Below are 15,000 nucleotides of genomic sequence, written 5' to 3'. Positions count from 1 at the left end.
CAGGCCACACTTGCCGCCTCCGCTGGCACCTCCGCCCATGGCATCCCCTCTCCAGCCTCTGGCCCCTCACCCCCCGCCGGGCACGCCCCTCCACCACCTACTGGGCGAAGAGTGGCGGAGGTCGCTGGAAAGGTCAGCGCTAGATCGCCATCACCTAAACTCAGGTACGTTGCCGCGCTGCCCCACGCGTTTGCCTTTCCCAGAAGTGCATGTCTTGATGTCGAAAAAAATGAGCTAATTCTACCTTCGCTGCGAGCTCTTCCTCGGAGAACTGACGCCGTGTGCCCGCAGGTCAAATGTCCCCCGACAGCGGCGGAGGGCCCGTCGAGCGGTCCGACTCCAGGGAGTCTCCCATCGGCGACGTGAGCATGAAGAGCCCGAGCTCCATGGCCAACGGCTTCCCCCACGAGACAAAGAGTCCCTTCCAGCCAAGGGATGACCGATCACCCTTCAAGGACGAGATGCCTTCAATGGCCTTCAAGTTTGAGGACCGCATCACTGGAGAATCACTCATTCCTAAGGGAGATCCTATGGAAGCTAGGCTTCAGGAAATTCTAAGGTACTTTGTTTACATATTTCTGTTTTTATTATGTATTTATATGGTATATGTATATCAATATCTTTTTTATCTCTCTATATATTTATATATGCAAATTCGTGTGTAGGTGTGTGCATTTCTATATTAAATGTGTGTGTGTGTGTGTGTGTGTGTGTGTGTGTGTGTGTGTGTGTGTGTGTGTGTGTGTGTGTGTGTGTGTGTGTGTGTGTGTGTGTGTGTGTGTGTGTGTGTGTATTAGTGTGTGTGTGTGTGTGTGTGTGTGTGTGTGTGTGTGTGTGTGTGTGTGTGTGTGTGTGTGTGTGTGTGCGCGTGCGTGCGCGCGCGCGTGCGTGTACGTGTGCGTGTGATTGTGTGTGCGCGCGCGTTCTAATATTGCAGCAGCACACCTAGTGCCCATAACTAGAATCTCATAACCAGCCGTATTCCTGTCTCCCCCAAGGTTCAACATGGAGAAGTTCTGTCAACAAAGCCTGGACACGCTGTGCCTGGCCCGGCGAGTGCGGGAGCTGCTCTCCATTCACAACATCGGACAGCGCCTCTTCGCAAAATATATCCTGGGGCTCTCGCAGGTGAGCGCGGCTGGACCGGTCGGACTTGATTCCCTTTGACGGGTTTAGGTTGTCATAATTAACTTCCTTTGACGGGGTTGGATTCTTGGTTGCAGCAGATGTGTGTAACTTGGAATTTTTACTACGTGTTCAATTATGGGGAGGAGGATTTGGTTGTCTTTTCCCTTTATGATTCATTTCCTCGATTTCGCTATGTAATCTGCAAAGCGAATGATAATTGATTCTAATCATAATCATGTTGTACCATTTGCTTCTTTGGATTGCGCTTGTACCTGTATACACATCAGATCCTTCCTGTGTCTTCCATAGAACGTCCATTTTAGACCTGCAATGACTTCCTTCACATGATCCTAATTTTACCGTACACCTTCCATTCTTCTCTCAGTCCCAATACATTTTCTTCTTCGTTACTTGCCACTATCTTACATTCATGTGACTCCCCCTCCGTGCCTCCCTCCACCCCTAGGGCACCGTCTCGGAGCTCCTGTCCAAGCCAAAGAGTTGGGATAAACTGACGGAGAAAGGCCGTGACTCTTACCGCAAGATGCACGCTTGGGCCACCGACGACAACGCCGTCTACCTCCTCAAGTCCCTCATCCCCAAGAAAGGTGAGTACCGAGAAGACACGAGTTGATTCTAGTTGCTTTTGAGCTCGACTTTGTTGCTTTTTTTTTCGTCTCATAAAACACGGGAACTGGGTAATATAAGCTATGCCTTTTACATCACAATTAAGACGGTTGCCGACCCAAACGCCCGAACGCTGGCCTCACTCGGAAGCCTATCGTCTGGCGTCTTTCCATTCTTACGTGTGACTGACATCTCGCTGGCTACGAATTTCCGAATCGAGTGATGGATGAATCCTGTTTTATCCTCTTAAAGTTGTTAGTGTTCATTTGGTGTGGGAGGAAGACACGCAGGGAAGAAGGGACTCGGGAGAACACAAGAAGCTGAGAAGGATGGGGGGGGAGAGGGGGGAGGGGGGTGAAGGGGGTAGTTATTTGGGTTTTTATGGGTATGTGAGGGACTCATAGGACAATTTAAGTGTGGGTTTATAGACGTTATTTGAGAGCTTTTATATGGATTCTTGAGGGTGCCTAGAGGGCATAGTAGGCTAAATCGGAACATTTATATATAGTGTTAGAATTAACTTTATTACACGATTTATGGTCATGATAACATAAAGACTATGTTGCCACTCTTATTTTTTTGTATCGAGGAGACGAAATGTTCTACAGTGTCTGAAGAGTTTTCACCATAAACCGGCCGTGGGACGTTTTTAACGCGTTTCCATGGCAAGGAGGAGGTCCACCAAACGTGTATCTGATCACACGAGCATTAGCCAGCACGAGGGCGGGATAGTGTCGAGTTCACGGAGACAGACAGCAACACATGCACTGAACGAGACGTAAACAAAGATACGCATGTTGGGTGAAAAAAAAAGTTAAAAGACTTGCTTGTTGCAAGATTTTTACGTCATTGCAACTTGGTGGACTCATTTGTCCGATCCAAAACTTCGCCAGATGACCCAAATTACAGGGCAGAAGGAAAATAAGTTACATTAACATACCCCGAGCAATAAGTCTCGGTGTTGCCATGTTACGTTCATTTATGTTTACATTTCGTGTTAGACACATCTTTGTTTTCCGTCTTGATAAAGCATCTTTGTGATGGCATCTTGCAGTTTACGGTCGTCAAGAAATAGTCCGAGGAATAAGTGAAGGATTCATTTCTTGTGACAGCGAAACTTTTATTGCCTTGGCAACAATGACCGACAGTTCCTCTGTGCCATATTCGATCTTCATATGTTTTGCTCTTTGCTTCGATCAGCTTCTCCCACACTTATTATGGAATTATGGTCATTTTTTTACGACGAGGGGTAAAAAATCGTCCTTTAGCCTACTATTAACTTAAATTCCCCTAATTTCAACTACACAGAGCAAAAACGAAACAATATGGGCCCTCCGTATGAATATTCAGAGCCCGAATGCATGGCTACATCAGCTCGTAAACTTCACGAAAGACACTGAAATAAATCATCCTTTGCAATTTTTACCCAGCAGTTGAACATGCACGCGAGTCGATCCCTATGACAAAGATAGATTAGGGCCAAAGTTGCATGACATGTAATGTATGTTGCAATTTAAGGAGTCAGGGTTGTCGGCAAGGCTTCAAAATACCACTGTTTCATTCCCATGATTGTGAAGCATAGCTCGAGAAAGTCGTTTGATGCTCCAAGCGATCAAAGAAATACTTTGAAATTCAATGTAACTAGCAGGTAATGTCTGATAATGAATAACGTCTGTTCGCTATTTAGATTTCGATTAGATCTTGCCTTAGAGGTGCTCCCGAATCCTATTCTAAATTCTGGGAAAATGCATGAGTTACTTCCTTGCACATACCCGATTTATGCTGACCGAAAGCTATAATTTTGGTAGAGTTACCGCCCATTGTAGCTCGTTTTCTCTCGGCCAGCCCTCACCTGGAAGACTCTATAATACAACAGTAGCGGCCTTTTCTATGTGTTTGTATACAAGAAAAATGTGGTATCGCTCATGTTCGAAGGTACACATAACAAATTTCATAATTACCGGCCTGTGGTTACCCGCGTACTTCAACTGTATAGTTTATGAGATGTAAGCTTGAGAGGAAACCTTAAACATGATTTTACGATCTTGTATTATTCAAAATAAGATGTAAAGTTGTTTTTTTGCTCTCTCTCTCTTTTTTCTCCTTTCCCCCCCCTGTTTGTCGTATTCAAACTTCTCGTTATTCGAACTCCTCGTTATTCCTCCTTCACTCAAACACACGACATTCTAATTGAAAAGGGAGACATTTCAAAGAAAGGATAAACACGCCGAAGAAAGAAGGGGCTACACCGCCCTCGAAATGACTCGGTTAAAACTCGTGTGAGAGCGCCATTGAATTCGGAGCAAGGAGTTTGTCGTTGACCAATGGCTCGATTAGTCTGGATTACGCACGTCATCAAAGGCCTCTCTCTTCCCAATTAACGAGTCGTTGTTCGATCCCGTAATCTGATTTGAATTTCCCGCCATTAATGGTTCTGTTCGCGACACAGAGGGAGAGAGTGGGAGAGGGAGAAGGAATGAATGAGAGAATGAATAAATGAGTGAATGAGTAAGGAGAGAGAGAGAAAGAGAAAGAGAGAGAGAGAGAGAGAGAGAGAGAGAGAAAGAGAGAGAGAGAGAGAGAGAGAGAGAGAGAGAGAGAGAGAGAGAGAGAGAGAGAGAGAGAGAGAGAGAGAGAGAGAGAAAGAGAGAGAGATAGATTAATATTAGAGGCAACTTAGCCAAGCTAGTTATTAGCGAGCGTCTCGATACTAAATGTGATATCTGAATATTTGCTTTGGCTGCGAATAATTTAATTTCTGAAATGTATTCAGGATGTTAAGTCTTTTCTATACGTGTGTGTTATGATAGTCCCGAACCGGATAACTTCAGTGAATGATTATATATACGCAATTAAGTTCGAGCTAATGAATTTCTACTCTAGTGTTTACAAATATCTGAAGCGATACGTGACGAATGATATGTTAGAGCAAACCACTTTTTTTTTTTTTTTTTTTCTTTTTTTTTGAGGCACTCCCTTTTGGAAACACCGTCAAGGATTCCATTGTGAGTTGTTGTCCAAGTTTCTGAAAAGGCTTATTTTTTCTACTAATTATAGCCTTCCTGCCAGGCTCTAATTACTGCCATACATCATCTTATTATGAACCCAACCGAAACGGTCTTCAGTGGCATGGTAGTTCATTTGCATATGGGCAATAATGAGTTAATAATTGCTGTGCTTACCAGTTCAACGGACAAGAGGCCTTCCCGCACACGTCGCCATTACTGTGCAAGAACGCGTTACGCTAAAAAAACACACACACAAAAAATATAAATATACAGTTTAATGACTTTTATAGGGAACGTGCGCCGATCTCATGGTAGTAACGGGTGAAATATTGACGAGGCAACGTTGATGACATAAGCGGACAGGAAGCAGAAGGTATGCTGTGATGTTCAAGTAGGCGAAGAACCAGAACAGAGCGGCAGAGAGGGAGAGGGAGAGGGAGAGGGAGAGGGAGAGGGAGAGGGAGAAGGAGAGGGAGAGGGAGAGGGAGAGGGAGAGGGGGAGGGAGAGGGAGAGGGAGAGGGAGAGGGAGAGGGAGAGGGAGAGGGAGAGGGAGAGGGAGAGGGAGAGGGAGAGGGAGAGGGAGAGGGGGAGGGAGAGGGAGAGGGAGAGGGAGAGAAAAATAACAAGGGAGAATGAGACGGCGGACCCTGCGAGAGAGGTGCGTGCCCCGGGGCTGCGAGTCTGCCCTGGTGATTTATATTCTATCGTTGCTATCAATCGGCAATGGAGGGCTAATTAGATGCGGGTGGTGGCAATCATTGCTGTGATATATGGAGGCAGATCCCGATCATTGAAGGTGAACATGATATATGAGCATGATCAACGACCGCAGCCAGGTGATGTATTGAACATGACGGGACAGCTTATGAACCGGAAGCAGGCCAAACAAAGGTGATGGCGGAGGCAACAAAAGAGTTCATAATTTCCTGTTTGGTTGATTTGTGAAGGTTCCAGTTAGCTATAAGTGATCACCATACTGAAAAGCGGTGAGCGAGGGCGTGAGGTGTTGTGGGGGGAGGGGGCAGGCGGGGAGGAACTAGAGTGGGCGATGGTGAGTCACGACAGATCTCGGGGGCCGCCTGGTGGTGGGCGGGTGGGCGTGTGGGTGACGCGAGTTGTTAGTAGTGCACCTACGTAACCCAATCAATCCGAATGGCGAATCTCCTTTGCCCATCTCAAGGAAATCGAGCTTGCGCTTCTTCTCCCAAAGCACTTACGGCCGTCACGCAAGCAGATGAATCCCCGCGCACAAGTGGAAGGGGAGGGGGAGGGGGGAGGGGCAGGGGGACAACCGTGCGAGGAAAATGCTTATCACAAGCCCGAGTAATAAACCATTGGAGCATTACCAGCCTTCGCTCGTCGCCACGTAAGCGTGAGAAGTCCACACAAAGGCCCTGATGAAGTGTGGCGAGGGCGAGAAGGAAATGCCACTCGTCGGAGCAAGAGGAGGATCTTCAGCGAAGCGTCTTGACTGCCTCTCGATTGGACGCTGTGTTTCCGCGAAGCTTCGATGAGGTGGTGATGGCCGGCGCATGATGGCCTCCGTCTGGCGGGGCTTTGCTTGTGTCTCTGCCCCCGCGCCTCCGTCTGCCTGTGTTGCTGCTCGGGGTGGCTGGGGCGCTCACAGACCTTATTGATCTTATTAGATATTGTTCTTATTTTGTTATGATACTGATAAAGATATTCTAAATCCCAGTCGTTAACTTCAGCTATTCAGATGCATACATTCGCAACCCGTTTTCTTCATTAGGAAGAATCTCTCTCTCTCTCTCTTTCTCTCTCTGTATTTCATCATTATCATTGGCGTGACCTCTATCTCTCATTCTCTCCTTTGTCGTTGATTCTTGCCCCCTCTCCCTCTGTCTCTTCATTAACCATCCCCTCGGTTCCCTCTCTTCGGTTTCTCCGTAGTTTTCTCGTCTCCCGCTGTTCCGGCTTCCTGCTCGGCGGCCATCATTAGTTTCGGACAATTAGACGAGTGTCGGGCCACCCACTCGTCATGGCGTTCCCTGGACACCCTCTGACCCGCCCCCCCCTCCTTCCCCCTTCCCCCTTCCCCTTCCCCTTCCCCTTCCCTTTCTCCTTCCCCCTCCCCCTCCCCCTCCCCCTCCCCCCCAACTCTCTGCTGTCTGCATCCAAAACACTTCGTCTGGTCTCTGTTTCTTCTTCCAGTTTATTCCTCTTTCCTCTTTTTCTCCTTATATATTTCCATCAACATTTATTTACCATTTTTAAAAAGAATTCGTCTGTGCTTCCCATTTCCCCGATAAATTGTTCGCTGATTTTCTTTTTCTTCTAATTCATCTTCGTTCTCCGTTACTTTCACCAATAATTCCACTCTCCTTTTCCTTCCTCCCTCCCTTCCTTCCTTCTTGTTCTTCCTCCTCTCTTGTTTTTCTTGTTTTTTTTTTTCTTGAGAGAGAGAGAGAGAGAGAGAGAGAGAGAGAGAGAGAGAGAGAGAGAGAGAGAGAGAGAGAGAGAGAGAGAGAGAGAGAGAGAGAGAAGAACATTTTTAAAGTGACCTTGGAAATCAGTATACACATTTCCTCCAATTCCAATGACACGGTTGATGATAATGCCGATTATTAAATCCCGAGGCCCGAAGTAATCCGTCTACAGCATTAATCAGAGACGATTCCCCCGCAAATAACGCGCCATTTAGCGATCGTCAGCCAGCCGATGGCCGCTGGTTGATCCGCGCGCCGCCAGATGTCATCACGACCCTTCGATGGCGCGGGGAAATATCCCTCCAACCCGAGAAATTAAAGCCAAACAACAATTGATTCCCCGGATATAAATCATTCCATAATTCCCGACCTGAACTGATAAACCCCGGCATTCTGCGCCGTTAAATGACACCCCCGACCGATATTAAATGTTGCAAATTGTAATCGAATGCAGTAAGAGCGGGAAATAACACCGTGCAACCCAATACTCTAAAACGCGGTCCCAATCAAACTAATGGCATTGCAAATAAAATCCATAATAGCGGCCAGTGGCAGTCGGCGGCTTTTAATTCACACCGGCATGCTTGATTGTGGACCAACATGCAGTATCATCCTTTCTTTGTTGAACGCCATTGACAGTGAACACCCGATGTCCGAGGAACTGACCGCTGGACTGTTGACGAATTATGGTGAAGCTTTTGTCTTTTCCCTCGCGCGCGTGTGTGTGTGTGTGTGTGTGTGTGTGTGTGTGTGTGTGTGTGTGTGTGTGTGTGTGTGTGTGTGTGTGTGTGTGTGTGTGTGTGTGTGTGTGTGTGTGTGTGTGTTTGCGTACATGTGTGCGTGTGTGTGTGTATCTATATACCTTCGTATTCCCAAGTCTCATTACAGAGCCTAGTTAGACCGACCTAAGGCTACACGGGGGTCGCTATGGAAGGTATATTTGATCGGAAACCGTAATCGCTTTGTAAATCGTGTGCATGCAGCTATGGTTAAGCTGAGGGCATTACTGTATTGCTGCGGATGTTTGCAAATGTTTTGTTTGATGTTGGTGGTAATGGTTTGGGTGATTGGCTCTGATTCAGAGTCCATTATCTGAGGGGCTTTTTCTTGATTCATTATTCATTTAATTTTCAGCACATAGTTCTTCCTCTTTATAGAATCTGGCCTTTGTTAAATTTACACTCAAAATAGCATACACAAAATATTTGTGTATACATATATATATATATATATATATATATATATATATATATATGCATATAGATATAGATATAGATATAGATATATATAAACACACACACACACACACACACACACACACACACACACACACACACACACACACACACACACACACACACACACACACACACACACACACACACACACACAAACAAGCACAAACACACAAAGCATAAAAAACTCAACAGTTAACTGGGCGAGTGTGTGGTACTATATAAACATTGTATTGTAATTGCTCAGCTGAAATATTGCTATATGAGAGGTGGCAACAGGACCTGATGGTTGATGATTGCTGCAATCACTACCGTAATCGACTCAACTGTCATTAATTAAACTTGATAAGAGATAATGGAATGGATACACCGGTATTAATACGTAAATGTTTAATATTATAACCCCATAAACAATCAGTTCTCAGAGCAACACGCAACACGTTGCTCGACCGATCGGCGTTGTTTCGGGATGTTGCAAACTGTGGCTCGCTTACCTCTTGTAGGCCCACGGCAACCCTTGCAAGACGTGAAAAAGAGTTTCGGGAAATAAACACGACTATTGAAGCACAAGAATGAAAGGCTCAACACGCCGTGACGACAAGGGAAAAAAGAAGAAGAAATAACTTGAGGAAAAAAAGGGTATTGGGTAAAGAAAAAAAAATGAAATACAAATGTTTAGCGCTTGTAAATAAGAAGTCAAATGTATCAACCTAAGAAAAATAAAATGTTAAACTGGGGTCTTGCAAATTAAATGAGACCCTCTCGGTAAATTGTGCAAGGACAAAAGAATCATGTTCGACAGACCATTGGATACCTTTTTTCTCTTCCAAGGTAAACATTCACATTGTGTGCTTTTAGTTGGCTACCGTATGTGTGTGTGTGTGTGTGAGTGAGTGTGTGTGTGTGTGTGTGTGTGTGTGTGTGTGTGTGTGTGTGTGTGTGTGTGTGTGTGTGTGTGTGTGTGTACGTGTGTGTGTGTGTGTGTGTGTGTACGTGTGTGTGTGTGTGTGTGTACGTGTGTGTGTACACGTGTGTGCCAGTGCGAATATGTATGTGTTTGTGACTACATCTTTCAGTGGGGGAGCGTGTTTTGGCTACGTTTGTGCGTGCATGTTTGTTACACCAGTGTTGCTGGAATGCGTACTAGTGTGCATGTATTTGTTCATATATTCACGTGCCTTCATGCCCGACGATTTAAACAACACAGTGTTAATTGGTTACTCCTTATCCATAACGTTTGTACCAATATACACTATCCTCGCCCTGGTAATGAAGACGCATGCACATAAAATTGAAAACCCTTCCCACGTTAACAACTTGAGTAAAGTCCTAAGCAAAGTCGCAGAGAAGGCTTCGACGGTAATGACCCAAGAAATTGTTTAGAGATAAAGTGACTTGGGGCTCAGATGTTTTCATTTTCGAAAGAAGAAATAAACCTCTTTTCTAATGGCGGAGATACTTTGCGATTGACAGTCAGTTGCTGATCACAATAGATAATAGTTTGATCTTGTACTTTGATTAAAAGGATCGATGATTAGACGTCGTTGTTGTTTATTTATTTATATATATAATTTCGTAATGTTCGAGGTAATTACTGTTCTAGTTCTTGAATTGACGATAGAACGATCTTTGATAATAATGGGGTAAGGCCTTAGCATTATGTACCGATTGTCTGTGTTATATAAGATGAATATATAAGATGAATAGTCGTAGACTTTGGATTAATAAGTAACAATTATTTACTAAGTTTGTTTTACTATTTTTTATTTTACCATTTTCATAATTTCCTTGTCATCGTCGACCAGCTCATCAGTATTACATATCATCTTAGAATATACCCATATCATAATCAGATATATACATATAAAAGTAATCCTAATCCGGAATTGTTGTTGATCAAAATGCTATATAAAATGTTCCTCTTCTTTTCACCACCTTCACTAATCACAAATAAGTTGCATCACGGAATACCCTAAAGATCAAAAGCTTGTGCAATCCCATTCAGTCCCAGCAGCCAGTAGAAGCACGAAGGCCACGGCCATTCGACTCCCCAATGATATGCAACAATGTATGCTCGGACTCGTAATACAGTGAGCCTTGTTTTGTGTTGCAGCGTGCCGTAGGAAACCTGAAACAGGCCTGGCGCTTAATGGTTAGTATTTACCCTTATATTTGCCTCAGCTATAAGATATACATATATATCCTGATATAGCGACATGTATATTATACTGTCAATCCTCTCTACTCTAAGGCACATACATAACATGGAGGAGAGTTTGTTTTCCCGCTTCCTTGTTCAAAAGAGTTAAAGTTCATGGCTTGGGGGGGTCTTGTATAGAACCAATGTGTTTTTTTAAATGTTCTGACAAAAAAGAGGTTGACTGTATTTTTACATACGTTTTTGACGGAATTCATAGGCCCACTCTTAAAAACGAAGTGGTCTCTCCATACTTTCTTTGCTTCCTTTTGCATTCTGTCGTGAAAATCTACTTTATCTATAAAACAGTTTTTTTTTTCATTTATTAATATTAGCTTTATAAGTATTTTATATGCTGAATAGCTGATTTCTGCCGTGAATTACGCTGAACTCGCTAAATGAAGCACGTAGAATAAGGACCAAATCTACAGCAATTTCGCTTCATTAGAATTTATGCCATCGGCAATTATTATCTTGGGCAGCGTTACCAACGAGGTAAGCGAAGATCAGAGGCACTGTTTATATCTCTGCGTCAAAACAGCTGGTAGTTTATATGCTATCGAGTATAAACTTAAAAAGAGTCACAGACAGAGAGAGAAAAAAAGAAAGAAATAAAAGACCCACCCAAAAAAATCAGACGCGAAATATATATACATACACCAAACATAAAGGTTCTTCCCATCATAAATGTTTTGTGTAGGGGAATAGTCCAAACTTTTAAGCTAGGCTGGTGGCGGTGGTCGTTCCTGCCATCTGGCGGCGGGTATGACCAGTCCACTAACCATCGGCGACCCGTGTGTTATTAACGTGCATGCGAGCTCGTAAATCCATCCCCCTATCACTTTTCCATGTCGGTAGAGTGTTGTATACTTACATGCTAACTCATAAATATGTCACTTGGGCATAATACTTCTGCTATACGATTCGGTTTCGATTCGGGCTGATTGTTAATAGTTAGCCGACGGCCCCATACTGCACGTAGCTCCGAGATATTGATCACGCCGTTGGTGAAGCGCCGAGAGACCTCACATTTATCCATTAAGATATATTCCGTGTGTTCATGTAAGTGTGATTAGGTGTATTGATCGAAGTATGGTGTCTCCCTCCCTCGCAATATGGTCGGCGATGAGTACAATCACGCCGTGAATATGACCTCTATGCCTCGCCATGAGTCATGTTTGGAATCATTAGCATTGGCCAAAATAGCGCAATGATGATCTTAGCTTCTTGCTTTGTACTAATGATTCCTCTCATTTAACATGACGCAACAATGAAGGTACGGAAGACCCGGTCGGCGAAAAGTGCGAAAAGTATGCTTTGTCGATGGTAATCATGTTGTAATGAAGCCTTTCAAGATGGTAGCGATGATGATTTGAATAATTGAGCCTAGTTGTGTGGCAGCAGCGGTAGTCGGGCGAGGTTGCGTTGCCTTGTTAGAGCTGATGGCTCTATCTCCGATCGCAAAGAGCGAAGACCCGATTGTAACACCGCGGATGATCTATTATTTAGCTCCATTATTATACACTACACTAATGACACCAGCCGATGGATTATGCCGGGAGCGATACGCACAACAGTTGTTCGTCTGCCTTTTTCCTCTTTTTTGTTTTATATTAAAAAAAAAAAAGAAAAAAATGCTCTGGTGGTAGCTAAATGGGTTGGATGACGGCGACCGTCAGCGAAACAAAAGTTAAAAGAGCTGCCATGATAAGCGCCCGTTATGCGTGATGACGTTGTGTTTTCGGTGTCATCTAGTTCTGTCAAGTGTCATACATCCCGCAGGTCTCCCGTGGCGGCCACCAATTCCGTGTACGTTTTTTCTTCCGGCGAGAATTAATTACTGAGCTGGCTAATTTAACAAGCTAGAATCGTTTGCACTCCACAGTTCAGCAGACTAATCATAGCAATGTTTAAAGCCTTTTAGACGATCCAATTACTTATCCTGTAATCGATTCATTCCGCGCAGCTTTATTAATATCCTCTCCCTGCTTAATTAACCTGATTTATATCCATAACAATTCTCAACAACAAATAAACCAGAGGACGCAAGCATGAATTACAACGTTTAGCTAACCTATGATACGGCAGAGAATCTACACACGATCACAGAGCACTATAGACTAAGAGGCCAAAGCGTTTCACAGTCATACAGTCACACAGTCACACTCATAATGATATACATACCCGACTAGTCCCCATTAGCCGTGAAGCGTAAGAACGCGTGTATCGCAAACTTTACGTCTCACTGGCGACAAAGACCCTTCGCCCAGACCCTTTGACTTCGACATATCAAACTCTTCCCTATTCGTCGCCGAAGGACTCTCAGTCTTGGCTTCTGTTGCATCGAATCCTCACCTCTAAACCTCAAGCGATTCCCCAAGACAGAGAAGTCCCCAGGTTTTGAGATACAAAGGAAACGATCAGGGTGTTAGTGCAAGGGTTCGGGTGCCGCGATCGACTCCGGGTTCAGCATGGTTAGTGTTGCCTAGGGCGGGGAATCGTCTACGTCTCTCTGAGGGCTGGGCGACTTATCATGCGTTCTGTTTGCTTTATTACCAGTATTAGGGCTCTTTTGCCGGCTTTAATAAACACTTACATTGTTGATACTGGCGCTGATACTGTGCGTGTTGTTGATGATGTGTTTGTTTTCTGGTTATTTTGTTTTTACGAGTTGCATTAGGTTACGAACCAATACTAGGAGTGCAGTTTGGGGATTGTTTTTACGGGTAACATCAATAATTTCTTTCTTCAGCACGAAATTCTCTTAAAACGTTCCCTGTCTCTATAACCAAACAAACAAATGAGCGCCTACGAAGTGTAAATATTGAAGTATTTTTCCCCTTCCCAACACTTCGATTATAATTCTGATTGCAATTCATTATCATTTATAATTTGAGGCACAGTGGAATACTTGATTGCGATTATGTTGTTCCCACATATCCGCCACACCATCTCCCCTTGTCTCCAGTTTGAGAGCTCTCTCTATCTTTCTCTCCTCTCCTCTCTCCTCTCTCTCTCTCTCTCTCTCTCTCTCTCTCTCTCTCTCTCTCTCTCTCTCTCTCTCTCTCTCTCTCTCTCTCTTCTCCCTCCCCCCCCCTCTCCTTCCCACCTCTCTTCTCTCATCTAATCTCCCCCCTCTCTCCCTCTCTCTCTTCTCTCTCTCCTCCTCTCTCTCTCTCTCTCGTCCCTCTTCTCTCTCTTCTCTCCTTCTCTCTTCTCTCCTCTCTCTTTCTCTCTCTCTCTCTTCTCTCTCTCCCCTCCCTCCTCTCTCCTCCCTCTCTCTTCTCCCACTCTACTCCCTCTCGCTCTCTCCTCCTCTCCCTCACCCATTTCACGCTCTCTCTCCTCCTCTCTCTCTCTCATCACTCTTACCTCATCCTCTTCCCTCCCTACTCTTCTCCTCATCGCTCTCTCCTCGGCTCATCCTCGCCTCTACCTCTCTCGTCACACACTCCTCTCTCTCTCCAAACAACCACCTCTCTCTCTCTCTCCATCTCCCGTCCCCTCACGTCGCGATCCCCCCCTCCCCACCCCCTCACCTCCCTGTCTCCCCCTTCTCCTTCTTCTCGCCGCATTCGCCTTCCCGCCGCTCTCTCTCTCTCCCTTTCTCTCCTCTCCCTCCTCATTACCCTTCACTCACACCTCGTTCTTCTCGTCATCCTCCAGTCCTCATAACTCCGCTCTCTCCTCTCTCGTCCCCTCACTCCTCTTCCGTCTCTCTCTCTCCTCTCTCTCCGGCGTCTCTTCTTTCTCCCTTCCCCCTAAAGCCCCTCTTTTCTTTTCTTCGCTCCTCACCCTCGCCCCCCCCTCTCCTACTGGATTCTCTCACTCTCTCCTCTTTCCCTCTCAGATCCTAATCGCTCTCTCCCCCCTCTCCTCACTACAGCCATCCTGCTCCTCAATTCGCTTACTCCCTCAGCTCCCCCTCCTCGTCTCACGCTTCCTCTCGCTGGCGCCAGGCTCCCTCTTATTTTTTTTTTTCGCGACCATCGCAAGGCCTGCGTCCCGAGGAACCCAATATCGCTCTGCCAATACCAATCGCACATGCAAACTCGAGGAAACATTTGGTAACCAACAATTTGGTTCTTAAAACTTTACTTTTTGGCCAAACTTGCGCTATTTTCGCCCATTGTGCCATCCTCTGATGCGCAAGTAAAGAGGGATATTCACAAACAACCATCTTGTATTTTTGCTCGTTAGCCAACGCTTAGTCCGCGTATAATACAGACAAAAGAAGAATTCTATATGCTTATAAACAGCCACGACGCATAATTCAAGGGAACTATAGGGATAAATCTATTAAAAGTTCTCTAATTCTGTCGTTCGGGGGACCACAAATTGAGGACTCTCCTTGCCA

General features: G+C 45.1%; 1 protein-coding gene across 49 annotated transcripts in view; it reads left to right on the top strand.

Annotated features, from left to right (window-relative positions):
• LOC122248827 (homeobox protein cut) overlaps positions 1–15,000 on the top strand; it is a 348,197-nt gene that overhangs the window by 238,851 nt on the left and 94,346 nt on the right. For 27 of the 49 annotated variants that reach the window (XM_086538510.1, XM_086538504.1, XM_086538494.1 and 24 more), the window contains 5 exons: positions 1–164; positions 292–559; positions 999–1,128; positions 1,595–1,736; positions 10,560–10,598. The exon at positions 1–164 is cut by the window's left edge and continues 43 nt beyond it. In XM_086538510.1, coding sequence (XP_086394636.1) covers positions 1–164; positions 292–559; positions 999–1,128; positions 1,595–1,736; positions 10,560–10,598 — 743 coding nt within the window. The remainder of the gene's footprint in view (positions 165–291; positions 560–998; positions 1,129–1,594; positions 1,737–10,559; positions 10,599–15,000) is intronic. The other 22 variants (XM_086538507.1, XM_086538508.1, XM_086538501.1 and 19 more) reach the window with 1 other exon arrangement.

This window comes from Penaeus japonicus, unplaced genomic scaffold (genome assembly GCF_977035675.1).
Source record: "Penaeus japonicus unplaced genomic scaffold, GWHDUDI00000001_assembly GWHDUDI00000007, whole genome shotgun sequence".
Classification (NCBI taxonomy): Eukaryota; Metazoa; Arthropoda; class Malacostraca; order Decapoda; family Penaeidae; genus Penaeus; species Penaeus japonicus.
This window is presented reverse-complemented; position numbering and strand designations above follow the sequence as displayed.